Source organism: Melozone crissalis, unplaced genomic scaffold, assembly GCF_028551555.1.
Source record: "Melozone crissalis strain CALT ecotype California unplaced genomic scaffold, PUWL_Pcris_2 ptg000006l_1, whole genome shotgun sequence".
In the NCBI taxonomy this organism is placed as follows: Eukaryota; Metazoa; Chordata; class Aves; order Passeriformes; family Passerellidae; genus Melozone; species Melozone crissalis.
This window is the reverse complement of record NW_026535784.1, coordinates 56464634-56481086: the sequence shown is the minus strand read 5'-3', so window position 1 is coordinate 56481086 and position 16453 is coordinate 56464634. Positions and strand designations below refer to the sequence as shown.

The following is a 16453-nucleotide window of genomic DNA, read 5'->3' as shown; positions in this document are numbered from 1 at the left end:
TATCCAGAAGCCAAGAAAATAGAAATCTGCAAACACATTTTGCAAATGTGCATTTTGGCACCTACACTAAGCTCTAGCTATCTTGTCTTGGCAAGAGTGGAACCAATTTTCTAAATGAAAAAAATTACTATGAAAAAATCAGTGATTAAGAATTGTCCTGACTGAGGAATAAGTTCTCTGAGGACCTGTGCTAGCTCATGGTTCCACACAACTCTGAGCACAGAATTTTCTCCTGGCTATAACTAATGTTACCCTAATTTGAAAAGGAAGTATTACATGAAGAGACCAACTAATGTGTTTTAAATAACACAACTTTTGAGGTGCAAGGGAAACCTAAAAAGATGAAAACCTGACAAAAAAATTGAGCAGTCACTCACTAATGCCCAAGATGGCAAGGAACCAAATATGATCTTTCAAGCAGCACACTGCTTTTTCAGTTATTACCTACTGCTAAGAGAAAACAGGGGGCCAGTGATGTAAAGGTGGAGGGATATATAGAACAAAGTTACTAAAAAATACAAGCTCCTTTGTCTGAATAAAAGTCAAGTTCTGAACACATTGCCTCTTGCCTACAGGAATCCTCTCAAGAAAAGAACAAGACTGGAGATTGCCTACAGCTGGGTTATACAGCACCAAAAAAAACCTCCACAAGGCAAACAATTCTGCACTGAGCTGAAAATGCATGATTTAATTTGCCATTAAATCTTTGTATTTTATAGAAATTGCCCAGTAGCACATCTGCTTTTACTTTATGAAGTGAAAGAGTGGCATATAGTTTTAACTCTCTGGACCTAACTATTTTTTCTTAAAGTGTCATTAATCAATCTGCCCCCTTTGCTGCAGTTCCCCAGATGATCATTAAATGCAGCATGCATACTCACCCTGTACCCTTCAAGATCCCTCATTTGAATCTGTAGCAGAGAAAGGTCTCTCAGGATTTGAAGATTGTCTTTGTCCCATTTCAGTGCATTTCTGTAGCATTTGATAGCTTCATCATACTTCTTGTCTGACCTCTGAAGAAGGCCATAGACGTGCCAACCTGGAAAACTCTATTAAGGCTTCCTCTGAATTTGAGCAGGGACAAATGAGCTCCAACAGGGCAGGGACAGAACAGCTGGCAACAAGCTCTCAAGCTGTTTTGTAAATGGACAGGAACAGTACAATTCCTTTTGTCAGGACTTTGCCAGTTATATGTATACAATCTGTACAATATGCTGTAAATGTTACTTTTCACACACTGGGGGAGGAAATAAAGTAACAGGATCTCTGAAAACACTCTTAGGCTTACTCAAACACAATTTTAGACAGCTGAAGTGCTGATACTTCCTGAACTCTAAGTGTATGAGCATTCTTTTAACAATGCAATGGCAACCACTCATGCTTTCAAAGCAAATCACATGCTTAAATGCCCACCATGGGTTTACAGTTGCAGATTAATGATAAAAAACACACACTTCATGCCAGAAAAATATGTAAGCTAACTGGGAGTGTAAGGACTGCAAAGCATTTGCCCTTTGGAGAGCTTAGACAAAACATTTATTGGAAATTGAAAATTCTGCACTTCCAATCTGAAGTTTAAACTGGCTTTTATTGCTATTCTATGAATGAAGCATATGCAGAAATGAAGCTTTTCAATTTTTCATTTGACCAGCAAAAGCCCGGTTTCACAAAGGATACAGACATGACTCTTCAGGTCATTCCTCAGGCCTCTGCGCACAAGTTCATAAGCCTCCTCTTTCTTCCCTAGACAGTTCAGTGTCAGTCCTTTCATTGCCAAGGTTTCTAAGAAAGAAAAAGATTAAATTATTTAATCTTTTATTCATTTCATGGGTGATTCAGTTATTCATTGTCATGGGTTTTAAGCTCCATATAGCAGCCCTAAACATAGTATAAATGCAAATTTAGATTCGGTTCTCACTATCAAGAATTCATTCTTTTCTCACATGGAAAACTCTACTGTCAGATTATTCACTTAAGTATATCATACACAGCAATAAACCTTTTATATTACTTCCATGAAAAGATGAAGGAATGCTTTATTTTAAACCTGTCTGTTCTACAAGCTTCTGGAGATTTTTTTATTCACAACTCTGATATTTCTACACATCTACCCATACCAAAGTAGTTGCAAAAAACCCACAAAGCCATTTCTGAACAGTGCAAAGAGACTTTCACTAAGTGGCAAGAGCTGACTAAAAATACAGTGAAGGAATAAATACCTTTTTCTTTTTTTAAAATACGACTATTCCTTCAGAAAAGTAGCATCCCACAGCTGACAGAATACTGAACAATATTCAGCCTCTTCCTTTTGTTTGTCATTTTTATGTGAGTGAATATCGATTTCCCATGAAAAGTGATTTTATTAATGCATACTTGTATTAGGAAACTTGCTCCATGAATCTTAGACTTGAATGATAAAGAATGGGAAGCTCTGACTACTGGTAAGATCGGTCTTTAAAATGACAAATCTTACCAACAGTAAGTGCTTAATACACGTTCCTGGATGTTCTTACTGCTTTATGGGCAAAAAGTTACCAGTGAAGGGTTAAAAAATTAAAATAATTACTGTAAAGTACAGTGAAAAAGAGAGCACATGCCATTTGAACGCTTACCTCCATGTTCTGCAAACTTGGGATTGGAAAGGATCTGTTTACAGAACTTCAGCCCATTTCTATACTGCTTATGTTCATAACACCTCTGTTGAAAAACAAAATAAGTTTTTTCAAAAAATTTATAGAGTGGAAGTGTTCATGCATGCCTGAAACGAAGCATCAGTACAGATACAGATTTTAGAAAATGTACTAATATTTTAATGAATCCTGTTTATTGAGCTTCTTGTGTTTAAAAATTCTTTCCATTGACAGGAAAAAAAAAAAAAAAAGATGTTAGCAACACCATGAGTTTAAATGTAGAAGTGAAGACATATTATCATACAGCAGAATCTCAAGACACCACAGGAAGCTCAAGTGCCTGAAGAGATTCAACTCTCCCTCAACACAAAAGGTAAGCACTGAACCCACTCTGGCCAATTATCCTGAATAGAAACCCACGAGACAACCTCCAACAAGCACATGAGCTGGAAAGACAAAAATCACTGGAACTTGGCTTAAACTACCTCTGACAGCAACCTCTCAGGATGAGTTTGATTACAACATGTATCTCATACACCCAGACTTTCAAAACTGGTATATAGTAACATTATCTTGCCATACTGGAAATTTAAACATTCCTCTACTGTTTTCTTAGACCAACTGTTTTGGCTGAGCCTCATTCATTATGCAAGGTGACCACAATGCACTGCAGCACACAGCATGACCTTTTGAAACTAGATTTAGTATTTTATTTATGTAAATATACTTCTTCTGCTCATATTTAAATAGAAGGCAGAAGAAATAACATTACAAACACCAATTCATAGATTTTAGGTCACTTGAGCAAATGCTTGGAACCTCTTACATTTAATGTTTCTGTAATGAAATAAACATTTAAGAGCCCAGGAGTACAGGAGCACACACTGACTGAGCACCAGCCCAAATCCTATTAATCCTGTTATTAATTACAAAGTCATTCATAACAGGATCTCACTGACTCTGGTTGATTCATTCTGGTGGCAGGATGGTGGACAGGGGTGTAAAAATTGGGTACAGCTCAGTTTTCAGGTCCTTCTAAATAAGTTGTCGCTCAGGATTCCATCTTTCCTCACACTGCTCCAAAGTAATTATCCAAGAGCATTCATAAGCACATATGGACACCATGTGTCCTCAAACCACTCTCAACAAAAATATTTAGGAAAGGCAGACCCAAGAGGTCTTCCCTTCAAGCAGACAGTTCTAAAAATAAAACTGTAAAGAGTTACATGAATGTTAGGGGAAATGCTTAAAAAAGAAAATGGCATATTTACAACTTCTGTGTTTTATGCTGCTCTTCAAAATGAAAGATGATGTTTAGTGTCTGGTTTTCTCTTAGAAATACAACAATAAATTTCAAAGCTATAAATAAATGGCAGAACACTAAGTGCATGTATTATTTTCTAGCATTAAAGTCATACAGGTGAAATAATGACTGAAGACCAAGATGCATCACTCACCACCCATCTTGCTCCCCCTACACTGTCACCCTTAGGAGAAAGGGAATTGCTCACATGGAAACGGAAGGAGCAGGAAGAGCCCAGAGAGAGCAAGCCAGATGTACTCAAAGAGGAGCAGATCAACAAAAGAATTAGATGGTTTGAGCTTGAGCAGACCTTCAAAGGCCATCTAGTTCCACCCACCCCCATGGGCAGAAACACCCGACACCACCTTGTTCAAAGCCCCATCCAGCCCTGACTTTGAACACTTCCAAAAGACAACTCCTTCTGTTCACCAAGGACAGGAGAAGTCAGCACTGCAAAAGAACATTTGAAGGGTTAGGTAAGAGAAAAATCTGTACAGGCAACTTTTTTTTTTTTCTATTAAACCTGACTGGGTATTACTTACACCTTCCAGTCATTATCAGCTTTCAAGCAGCTGGCTGAGTCACTATAATCAGCCAACTAGTCAAAGCTGACAGACTTTTTCTTTTTTTTAATTGAAACCATCAGTCATAAATGTTACAGGCAGGCCTCCTCCCTGAAAAGCAGAGCCCCCACCCAGGTAGTTGTGAAAAGCAGCAGAACCTGTCACAGAAGTGGGGCAGCCACAGGAACTGAAGAAGGTGTCTGCAGCAACTAAGGCACTGACACAAGCAGATGGGGCACTCTGGATTTCTGCAGTCTGGCTTTGAGCACAGCTTGCTCAGATGCTGGCTATGAACGTGACATCTTATCACTAAATGGTTCCATTTAATGTATTCTAACAACCAGGCTCCCACCTTGAAGCTTAAGCAAAGTCATATGGGATACATGCTAAAGACAGGAAACATCTGCACATAAAGTTTTCTAGGGTGATACAGAGCTTACAATGCAAGGTAGTTTGGAACAGAGCAAAGTCACCCAAAATTGTAACAAATTCTTCCTTTAGGCTTCATGGAGGAAAGATTTACAAGTTTATATATACTTACATCTCATAACTCAGAAACCACTTGGATAGGGCCAACAAATTATCAGGAAACAATCTGGATATACTTTTATCTCCAGAATATAGCTCTGTATATAGACATGGCTGTGTATACTCCCCAGTGAAGCATCAAAGGCCTCCTTTGACAAGTCAGTTCTAGATCAAGACAAGTTGGAATGATTTCCTGTATACAATTTCACCAAGTTTTCTCCTGAATACTTTCAAGGTTATTTCATTCTGTTAATGCAAACACTTCAAACTGTGGTTTTTTATGAGTTTCCTTATTCTGTGTATGTGTTCTGTGAGCATACTGTATGCTTTGACAATGGGAGGAAAGGAGCAAATGAAATTGAGGTCACATTTAGCTCTTCAAAAAAGAAGAGACTGTTTCCTCATAGTGGGCCCAACAGCACATTGAGATTCCCCTGCCTGAAGCTGTGCACATACTTAACTCATCCTCCAGAGAGATTATGGACTAGCAAACTCAAATTTAGGTGGGAATGAGACACAAGGAAGCCAGGATAGAAGCACATGCAACCACGGCTGGTACAAACATCAGTGAACCCATAGTTCCAAGGAGCAGACAACTCAAACAAAAATCTTTTAACAAAAAGGAGACAGAAAATATACACACAGCCTGGGAAAGAAGATCCTTAAGCAAGTAAGTAGTTTCTGAGTGAGAGAAGAAAAAAGAACAAGCAATTAAATATTAAAAAAAAGAAAAAAATCACAGAAGCAGGAATGGTGATATGTCAAGTATTCTGGGGACATAAAGATACAGGCTTCCTGGAAACAGGAATTTTATTCATCCGGGTAGCTTGTTTCCTCCCAGATGAACAGCTTGTAGCAGTCATTCCCAGAGCTCCAGGCCCTGCTTCAGGACAGATGTTCTGCAGAAGTGACACATTTCTCTGTCCAGAGATGGCCAGAGGAGCACAGCTGCCTGCACTAAGCTAAATTCCTGCACATGTAAACTTCAAAGCCAGCAGGGACAGTGTGCATGTGATGCCTGACAGACAAGGGCTGCAGCTACAACTTGTGACATCATGCAATGAGAAAACATGAAAGCTAAACTTTAAAAGAGTAAGGTTAAGAAGGCTAATGCTTCAGAAGAACAGAATCTGACTCTACATCAGTACTGAATCTATTACACATTTCCTGCCTTTCAAAGCTTTTAGTTTAATAAGTTACCAGATCTTTTAAGACATCTAACAAACTTATGTATACATGCTGTGGCAAGAATTAAAACCTATTCTAAACACACCAAGGTTCTTTTTATATCCCTTAACTAATTTTCTATCTTTATAGGAAGGAAATAACACCTGCTTTTATACAATTGCACAAAGAATTAGTAAGATGAGGCAGGCAAAGTCTGATTCCTTCGAAATCATGCAAGGCTATAGGAGGTAAGTGACAATTTGTATTTACATTGCTTCCCCCACCAAGTATTTATTCAGTGGATCAGAATGCACAGCAATTACTAGACGGCCCATATTCTCTACAATTCCAAGTCTGAGGTGGCAGGAGGGCTTTATTCTGATGTTCTCTAAACTGCATTAAGGCATCAGTGCAGACTCAGTCTCTGGCCAGCAGATGCCTTACACACACATGCACACAGCTCACTGTGCCAAATGTGAATAAATTCCTCCCCGTTCCTTCTTTGGTGGCTGACATGAAGGAAGGTGAAGAGACTCCTACTATTCACAGCTTATCTACATCAAGTAACAGCTCATGGCTACATGGAGTCTGTTCCTCCCTTGCCCCAGCTTTCCATTTTTGAATCTTCTCCCATCTACTCTCTAAACCCTGCTGCCAAACCTACAGGCAGTGAACACTGACATGGATTCCTGAACAAGGTAACCACAAGGTTGTTATACAAGGGCCATGCTACTGATTACAGTAGCACTAAGAGCTGCTTACAATAGCAGAAATTACTTCCATCCAAACTTAATTCAGCACTGTTTTCTTTATATACACTATAAGCAAATACATTGTGACCGGAGCATTTTAGAGATTTTATATTTTTGAAATTTACACGACTAGGCTCTGTAACTGTTTGCTACTGTGTTAGGTTAACACAATCTGGCTTTTAGTCGTGGCAGAGGAAGCCACAGAGGCTTCTGGAAAAAAAAGGGTCCTTGAAACTTCTACTGTGCCCAGCAGAGCCAATTCCTAAAGGCTCTGATGACTGAACACCAATTCTCCCTCGAGTTGGAGAAAAAGAAAAGGTGAAAACACCTTTTTAAGTTTTATTACTGTTTTGCCCGTAAAATGCTTCTTTCCAATCCTTACCTCAGCTCATGAGCTCCTTTATAATTGTTCTTTCCCCCTCCTCTGCTCAACTATACCAAAGAATGAGTGAATGATTTTTTGTGGGCGCACTGGCATTTGGCCAGCATCAAACCCACAACAGCTACCTATAAGCCAGCAGTGTATTTTACCTCCCAAGTAATTCTTCCCTCTCAAACTAGACATTTTAATGGTCAAATACATGTGCTTCCAACTAAAACTAAAGGATATTAGTCAAGTGAAGCATTCTGACAAGCAGATATGTCCCTCAGGGGACACAGCACACAGCAGACTGGACTCTGCCATTTATACATGAAATATTTTGCACATATTCACACCAAGGAGTGCAAATCCTTTTATCACAAAGCAGTCTTCACATCCTCCAAACATTTGAAAACTAAGGTAAATTATTTAACAGTCATCCAGACTTAAACGTGCTATTTATAAGAAATTTTATACAAACTACACTGCAGACTCAAGTGTGTTGTACGTTCAGTAACACCAAGAGTTAAGATCAGCTCAACATCAGGTGTTACCATGAGCCTGATCAGAAGCTTCACAGTGAATCTACACTGCCACCAAGTACCACTCAACCTACACAAAGAATCACCTCAATCACAACACAAAGCAGAAAACTCCCTTTCAAGCAGGTACACTTGAGGACCAATACACAGGTACAACCCAGCTGATTCAAGAGTGTTTTAAAACTAATTTCCAGCAGTGAAAGAAAACAAAAACACTCACAGGAGTCTATGCAGCCTGGATTTTGCAGCTGATTAAACAGGTGAGAAGCACACCCAGAAGTGTTTCATGAGCAAGATGAAGGCAGTCACAGAAGACCAACATAAAGGAGAAACCACCTTTGTCATCTCACCTGCAAGCTTGCAAGACTAGAGGTTTTCCCTCTAGAGTAATTATCAAAGACAAGAAGGTATCATCTATTCCCCAAGCTCACAAGTGGGAGCACTGGGGCATTATTGACTACTTTCTTTTTATTCTTACTTGAATCAGCACAAGAAAGAGCAGAGTGAGAATTAAATCAATATAGCAGAACCAGGTGGGTGGAATGGGATCACATTACCAATTGTTATGCCCTTTGAAACTGAACAGAAACCAAAAATAGTGTGTAATTTCCATTAAAGAGACAGAATTTTAGAAAAAAACAGCATAAAGAACTTTTAACTGTTGTCTCTTCTAAGACTCTGTGTTTTACCAGGTCACACTTTTTACTCCAACCTAACACACCACATCTGCAATGTAACTGAAGTAAAATGAATGTAAACTACCTCATGCCCCAATACTTAAAAACAATCAACCCAAACCAACCAAACAAAAAGCTCCACCAAAACCCCCACAGGAAATCTCTTCTCACCCAGAAATAATGCTGTAGAAGTAAGCATCCTCATTTAGTCAGTGCTGTGACAGACCAGCTGAAGAATATGATTTTCTTGAGATTGAGCCCCAGAAGACATCAAAGCTGCAAACTGAACTTCTCTGGAGTTCACTGTACTCAGCCCCTCTCCTTCAGCAAGTGACACAGCCAGTGTCACCATCAGAGGAAACATACTGCAGACAATTCCCCATCACATACAAGAGTCACCAGGACAGCTGATCTACACATGGGCACAGGTGAGCATCTCACTGGCAAGGCCCCAGGAAGAAGCACAGCGAAGAAGGGGCTGCTCAAACAACACAACTCACAAATTTGCCACTGCTGTCCTCTTCCCTAGGGTTCTGAGGCTTGAGCCCATCCATGGTGGAGGAGGAGTTGGACTACATGACTTTCAAAGGTCTCTTCCAACCAAATTATTGGTCCCCAAATGATTCTATGGTTCCACAACAAACCCTTTCAACTAGAGCAGTGTGCTCTTAGGGGACCCCAGTTTCTCCCAGTGGCAGCCATGGATGTACACTTGGGGCATCCCCTGGCAACTAGGATGCTGTGAGATCTCTGGCAGCAGGAAGCACTGGAATCCCTGGCCTTTGAATCACCCAAGGTGTGCATATCCTGCACTTTTGTAAGTGCCCATCTGCCACTCTGATTCTATCTACTTCTTCCAGCAGGGCTCAGAGGCAGCACTTCCCAGACAGTGAACTCAGGTGCTGGGCAGCTCAAGGCTGTGTTCCAGCACAGTTCCTCTCTACAGGCAGACAAGACCAGGTCAAGTCACTAAAGTGCACTAACTCAAGCTAAATGCAGTAAAGAAGATGCTGAAAGCTGGAAGCATTAGGAGCTACTACTCACCATGAATTAGTGGGCTCTTTGAGCACTGACCATATCAAACAGCTCAGCAGCTCCAGGCAAAAGATATTCCACACCGATTCAATTTCATGACAAACACAAGATATATAAACCCAAGGACTGAAGAAACCACACAAATCTTGCAGCTGTGTTAATGCTGAAAAGCTCTGGAGCAAACTGGCATCGTTTTCTGCTGTCAAATTGAAACAAACTATCCTCTTTCACTGCTCTGAAGTGTTAATTAATTGAATTGTTCAGTGTAACAAACAGCTTCAACAACTGCCTGGTTGAATGGATTAATAAATCCTCCTCTGCACAGCATGCTTTACCTTTTGTAAGTCACTGACATCTTCCTCACTAGCGGTGCTTGGTAGCATACAACCAGAGGAATAGAAAAAGTTGAAATTCAAATTAGTTAGGAAGAATCTAAGAAATATGTATACCTTTTCATTTAATACTAAGGCAGAAAAAAAAATAATCTACGCTATGTCTGCACTTCTGAATTGGTCTTATTCCTTTATTTCAGAAAATTCAGCTGGAAACAGGAGCTGATAAATAGTTAACTACAGCTCTTCTAGAAGACTAGAAATCCTCACTCACTGAAGACAGACTTGCTGAAAAAAAAACCCACTATTCAAAATCAGTTCTGTTGGCCTGTACTTGCTTACATTAATCTCTTCTTGGGGAGAATTACCATGAATTTGGCCCTGTCAACTAAAATACAGTGACTTCTGTTCACAGCTTCCACATTCAGGTTTCCTCCCTAAACTCATCAAGAAACCCACTGTACCTCACAAGAGATCCAGGATGCACAGGATATGGTTGGTTTTTAATGATCATCTGAAACAACAAATTGTACCAATCCAAATTCCAAGATGTGGCATAAAAATGTCTAAAGGAGCCTTGGCGGTTCTGGACTGAGACCTGAGCTGAAGTATCCATGTATCTCACAAAATAATCCAAGACACATGGTGAGGCTACTGGCATTTTCCACCTATGTATTACACCTAGAGTACTCCTCACGCTTAGCACTGAGATATGCAAGATGAGGTCTGGTGGCACTGAGCATTGAGAAATAGTTAAATGGGCCTATTAAGATAAGAAAGTTGTTCTTTAACATTACAAGGTTTGCTAACTTGATTCTGTGGTATCACAAAAGCAAACAGAAATCCCTGCAGCAAGTCCCACTGACCTCACTTTTAAGGGTGGCAGTGAATAATTGTTAATTTTCCCTAAATCCCCTATCAGCAAAATCAGAAAATGCATAGTTCCTTACGCCCACTCCCGCTGCATTGACACGGTGCTGTTGCAGACAAGAGATTTAAACCTGAAACATCCACATAAAGTCCAATCAACAAAATCTCATTTCAAAAACAGAAATAAATACAGCTTCATCAAATCCTAACCAAAATAATGGGCAGTAGCATATAAATAATTAACTCCCTTGCCCCAATTAAAACCACTTTGGGTTCAATTAAGAGTATCTATAGCCTTAACAATGTAAGACTGGCTGTAATCTTACAGCCGACAATGTTTATGTTAATGAGTCTTTTATTTTCACCAGCAAAACAGATAAAATTATGCTGCTCCTTGGAAATTTACAGCAGTGAATCATGTTTCTACAACTTCTGACAGCTCCAGTGACAAAAAATGGCCTAATTTCATGAACAGGCTTCAGTAACATGTATTGCTCAAGTGAATCCTCAATGGCATCCTAAAATCTCAAACAGTAATTAATTTCTTAAGCAGCTTTGAGAAATAGTTCTGAAAAATAAGATCAGTGATTCTACTTAAAGCAGCAAGCCTATCCTGTACTTCCATTCCAATGTTCCTGCCATGACACCATTTCTCTTGCTACTACTACTGACCAAGTAGGGTATTCCTCTTGGCAAAGAAAAATGAAGTAATTGACATCTCAACAGACAAGCAATTGGAAGAGCCATGTTAGTAATTCCATATTTCAACAGAAAGACAATATATGATAAAATTCCAGTGGTGTGCATACTTGATTACTGTACAGCCATGCAAATGCAACAATGACTGCAAACAAACTAATTTACTTGGTTACTGATAAAAGTGCAATTCTGGAAATCAAGTCTTTAATCTTGAATTAAGATGACTTGAGAAGAGATTTCCAAGTCTTGTCACCTCAGTAATCTTAAAATCAGCACCTGAATTTCTATGACAGAACAAATTTTTAAAGGCTTCATGCTGATGAGAGTGTTAGTAAAGGAGAAGCACTGGTCTGTCTAGTTTCAAAGTGCAGGGACAGGGAGTAGATTCTGGAATGAAGAAACAGGAAGATGGCCCAGCACGAGGGCCTTGGCATATTTACAGCAGAGGCACGGGAGAGAGGTTGTTCAACAGGCTTTTTATCACCAGCAAGTTCCTCCATCACTTGGTCGAGCACTTCTCAGAGCCAGCATGGAAAGGAAGCCCACCAGCTCACAGACAATGCCCTCAAGCACTGCAATGTGCAGGTGAAAATGACCACATGAAGGGGAAATGTCCCTGTCCCTCAGCAGACACTCTGCTTACTGCAGTGCCCCACAGCAGCACACGGGTCTGGCCATGCCCTATCAAGCCTGCACAGCACCTAAGGAAAGGACAGAGATGGAAGATGAACAGCTTCCATGTGTCAAAATGGCCATGGCTAAGCCCCAGTCCTGAACAGGGAAACTGATCTGCACACAATGCAATACACACCAGCTCAGAGCAGTACGGCATCCCCTTCCTTAGAACATGACCTCTGGAGCACAAAGCAGAGTTGTGAGCAGTGGAACTGTTTAAACAAGGACTCCCCACACTCACACAGCCCAACTGCTTGTTTCCAACATAAAACACAACGATGTTTCACTTCTGAAACACTTGGGACTTTTCTCCTCTTTGCTCATCAAAGGCTAAGCTCGCTATGCATGGTGAAAAATATTTGCACCACCTCAGCCTGCCAGAACTCCAAGAACTTCACCCTGATGTTTCAAGAGACTGAAAAAACTCTTCCACAAAATATATGGCACCCCTAACAGCTCTATATTTAATTTCCTTTCAACACCTTTTCAATAAATATATTTAACTTCTACATCCAAAGAAAACTTAATCGAGTATTGTCTTTGGAATTTGTGAAATAAAACTGAACATCACTGATGAACTGTACCTGACCAGATACAGCAGATGAATAATTTGGCAAAATTCCAGGAAGGGTTAAGGAATGTTCATCAGCTACATTTAATTAAAAATCAGTCAATCTTACATCCTACAACTACTAGTTCTACAGTTGACACTAGGGGGGTGGGGGTAGAAGGAATTGGAATACATCTCTTTTTCCATTACTTCATAGTGTATCCAGCCTTATGTGTACCAAAATGCCAACTTAACCATTCCTGTGCTCTGTTCACTATTCTACCCTTTCCCCTGCCTCCACCTGAATTATTCTCCAGTAATTTCTGGACTGCCTAGAAATTATGTGTGTCCAAAAGAGTCACAAAGACTCAATTATTTCAGATGTTCAAATGTTGATATCCACTTTTGCTCTAAATTCCTCAGAATCTCTAGGCAGTAGAACATCTACTTGTAGACATAACAGCAAATAGTCAAAACTATAAAAAATATATGAGCTAGACACTTTTATTTTAAATGGAAGTGCAGGTTTAAGGAGAACAGTGATTGCTAATCCTGTGGGTGTTTTTTTTATTCAAGCTAATTATGCAGATCTCTTTCCTGCTGTACTACAGGAACTCTGAATTGTAAAATGTCTTTCAAATGGAAAAATGTTTCTATTAGAAACTCCACATGCCTGTAAAGTGACTAGAAGAGATTAGTCTAGTTACAGTGTGTTGAACACACAAAGTGTACACACTTCTGAACTCAGAATTTGTCAGGTAAGTGGAAATGCTGTCTTTGAGCAAACCCCTACACATGAGAAAGGTACTGACCATGCAAGACGCTTACTACTGAACCAACAAAACAACCCAACTCTAAAAGCTAATTATTGCCCTTTGCTATGCAAAGCTGGGCAGGTTGGTAACATTTGTGCTACAGGTATATATATCTTAAAAAAAATTAAAAATGAGGCCTCAGGAATTGAAAACACACACAAAGCACACTGAAAAACACCCCAACTTTATGCTCACTCGCAAAAATACAAGGCACTTATCCACTCAGGTCCTGTGTTTATTATCTCCACGGAATTCAGTATGGGAATGGGTTTACACCTGTGTTAACAGCCTGTGTACCAGCAATTCCGTGTCTGTAAGGTATTTCATCCTTTCACTAACCCTTGGGCCAGTTCCCAAAGCACCTGCTGACAAACCTCAAGCAGGCACGCTGCACAGGACACACGGCCTGGCTGGGGTTTACCAGGACCAGCTCCCTCCTGGCTCAGGGCTGCACAGGCAGCTCCTCCTGCTTCTTCCTACAGAGCACCACACGGTGTGCCAGAGATACAGGGGCTACAGTCTCCAGAAAACACGTGTACAATGTGCAGAGGCTGCAGCATGACAGAGGCGTGAAGGGAAGAGGGAAGGCACACAAGGGAAGTAATTTTTCTTATGGCCTGCACTCAGGACTCCCTAAAAGATGTCTCACTGATTCAAGTCAAACACATAACTAAAACTTCACAAAGCAGGGTCACTATCTGTAGCAGGACAAACAAGCAGTTCATTAGCAAAACTTTCAGTGTGATGAAAACCAGCTTTGAGCCTTTTCTAGTCACCACGTGTTATAAAGATACCACATCAGAAGGCAGTCTTAAATACCAGACTGCACATCTGTCTCCCAGGCTCATCCCTGTGCGACACAGGAAAAGATCACAATGATACAACAGCTTCAGCCTATCCAGACACCTCAGACTCCACGATTTTTATTAAAGACCTTCAGCTTGAAAAAAAGCATACAGAAATCTGCTTGCACTGGGGCACACCTTTTCTAGTCTGAATCAAGCTTTGAATGCAAGGCTGCTGAGCCAGCACTTTCTCTAAAGACACTCTTTTTCCTTATTTGTTCCTGCCCTCCACACAAGTACTCAGACACATCCAAGCAAAGGGAAAAATTAGAAAAAAAAGGAACAAAAAACCAACCAAACCCGCTCAGATTGAAACAGGGAGAAGCTCCTTGATTCAGTGTACCCTGTAATCACACAAACCCTCCTCAATGCAAAGGAGGATGGATCACTGAGCAGCAAGGCAACATCTGCCCCAGCCCATAACACATGAAAAACCACACTCAGTACAAGGTCGTACCAACTCGAAAGCATGACTGAATCTTTTCAGAGATTTATAGTTCATATTTACTTTTTAACCCTAACTGAAACTGCAAGTCTCACGGCCACATGCCTGTGCATAGGGCTTTCTAGTTCTACATGCTCAGTTTCCACAAAATATTTTGGAAACAGAAGTGACAGAAGACTGTACACATCCCTCCCACTGAAGTGGCAGAAGTTTACAGAACCTTAAGAGTGCTGTTGCTCCACGAGGACAACAGTACTCATCCTACTTCTGATCTTCGAAATGACTCAAAATAGTAGCCTAAGTCTTTCTGAAAGACAACATGAGATTTTTAGACAAAACCGACTTCTTCTGAGAGAAAGCAGCTTAATCTGGATACAAAATCTGGTCAATAAGTCCACTGAAGCTGCTCACTAACAAACTTAAGACACTTCCAATTCAACCCAAGTCCTTAGAAAGATAAATGTCCCAGCAACACCGCATGAAAGCTGAAACAAGTTCCTTAAGATGTAGCTGAATTGGGCCCCCTTTGCTGGTTTTAGGACTGCAGACCATCTTAACCACATTCTGAAAACCAGGCTTGTTGCCTAAATTACACTGAATGCTCTGTCATCCATATGCCAGCCGCCACCCAGCAAAATCGATTGACAAATTTCCATAGGAGCTGGCTGCAAATTAAACTTCAAGAAGACTTCAAAACCTTCATCCTTCTCCACTTCCTCCTTCGAAAGCCATCTTCTTACCGACCAACAAACATGGTTATTACCTACAGCAAAACAGTGAGTTATAAAAGAAAGCAAAAATAAAAAATGAAGCGAACCCAGGGTGGGTGCTCGGCAGGACAGCGGCTCTGCAAGGCGAGCGATGAATGAAGCGGCGGCGGGGCATTTCCCGGAGCCCGGGCTGCCTCACCGCGGCCGGCGCCGAGACCCGCGGGGCGAGCGGGCGAACGCGGCGGCCCCGGCGCTGCCCCGGCCAGGCGGGACGGGGCGCGGGCGGCGCTGGCCCCGGCTTACCCCACTGGAGGGAGCCGCGGCCGGGGCGGTGCCGCCGGGACTCCGCTCCCCGCCGGCTCGGGGTACGAGCCGGGGCCTCCTCGACCCGCTCCCCGCCGCCGAGCGCGGGCCTCCCGCTCCGCCACTCACCAGAATGCGCTTGAAGAGCGCGTTCTCCTTGGGCGGCAGGCTCACGGACGGCATCCTCCCCGCCGCCGGCTCCGGCGCCGCCGAGGGGTTCCGAGGAGGAGACTGAGTGGGCGGGCGGGCGGGCTACGTCCCGTCTCCGCCGCTCGGCCGCCGCCGCCGCGAGCCTCGCCGCTGGAATTCCGCCGCTCACGCCGCCCGCGGGCCCGGCCCTTCCCGGCCCTTCCCGCTCCTTCCCGGCCCCTCCGGCCGCCGCGCGCGCCGGGCTCCCCGCGCCAGCCCCGGGCGCGCTCACGTGGTCCCGAGCGGCCGCCGAGCCGCCGCCAAAATGGCAGCGCGGCGCTTCCCCAGCCGGGTCACGGCGGCCCCGCGCATGCGCCGCGGCCCCGCGCCGGCCCCGCCCCGCCGGTTTTGTGGGCTCCGCCGCCGAGCCGCGGCCGGCCCGGCGTGGTTCCGGAGCGGTGGCGCCACTGCCCGGTGCCGGCGGCGGGCGGGAAAGAGCGGAGAGCCATCGGGCTGCGCAGG

The 16453-nt window shown here is 42.4% G+C and overlaps 1 protein-coding gene across 1 annotated transcript in view; it reads right to left on the bottom strand.

The window, feature by feature from the left end:
- The window catches only part of NAA15 (N-alpha-acetyltransferase 15, NatA auxiliary subunit), a 36410-nt gene extending 20360 nt beyond the window's left edge, over nucleotides 1-16050 (bottom strand). The window contains exons 1-4 of the mRNA XM_054292862.1: nucleotides 15932-16050; nucleotides 2613-2697; nucleotides 1678-1782; nucleotides 882-1039 (exon numbers count right to left, since the gene is read on the bottom strand). Of these exons, the coding sequence (XP_054148837.1) occupies nucleotides 882-1039; nucleotides 1678-1782; nucleotides 2613-2697; nucleotides 15932-15985 (402 nt within the window). The 5' untranslated portion in view covers nucleotides 15986-16050. The remainder of the gene's footprint in view (nucleotides 1-881; nucleotides 1040-1677; nucleotides 1783-2612; nucleotides 2698-15931) is intronic.
- Nucleotides 16051-16453: the final 403 nt, after the last annotated feature.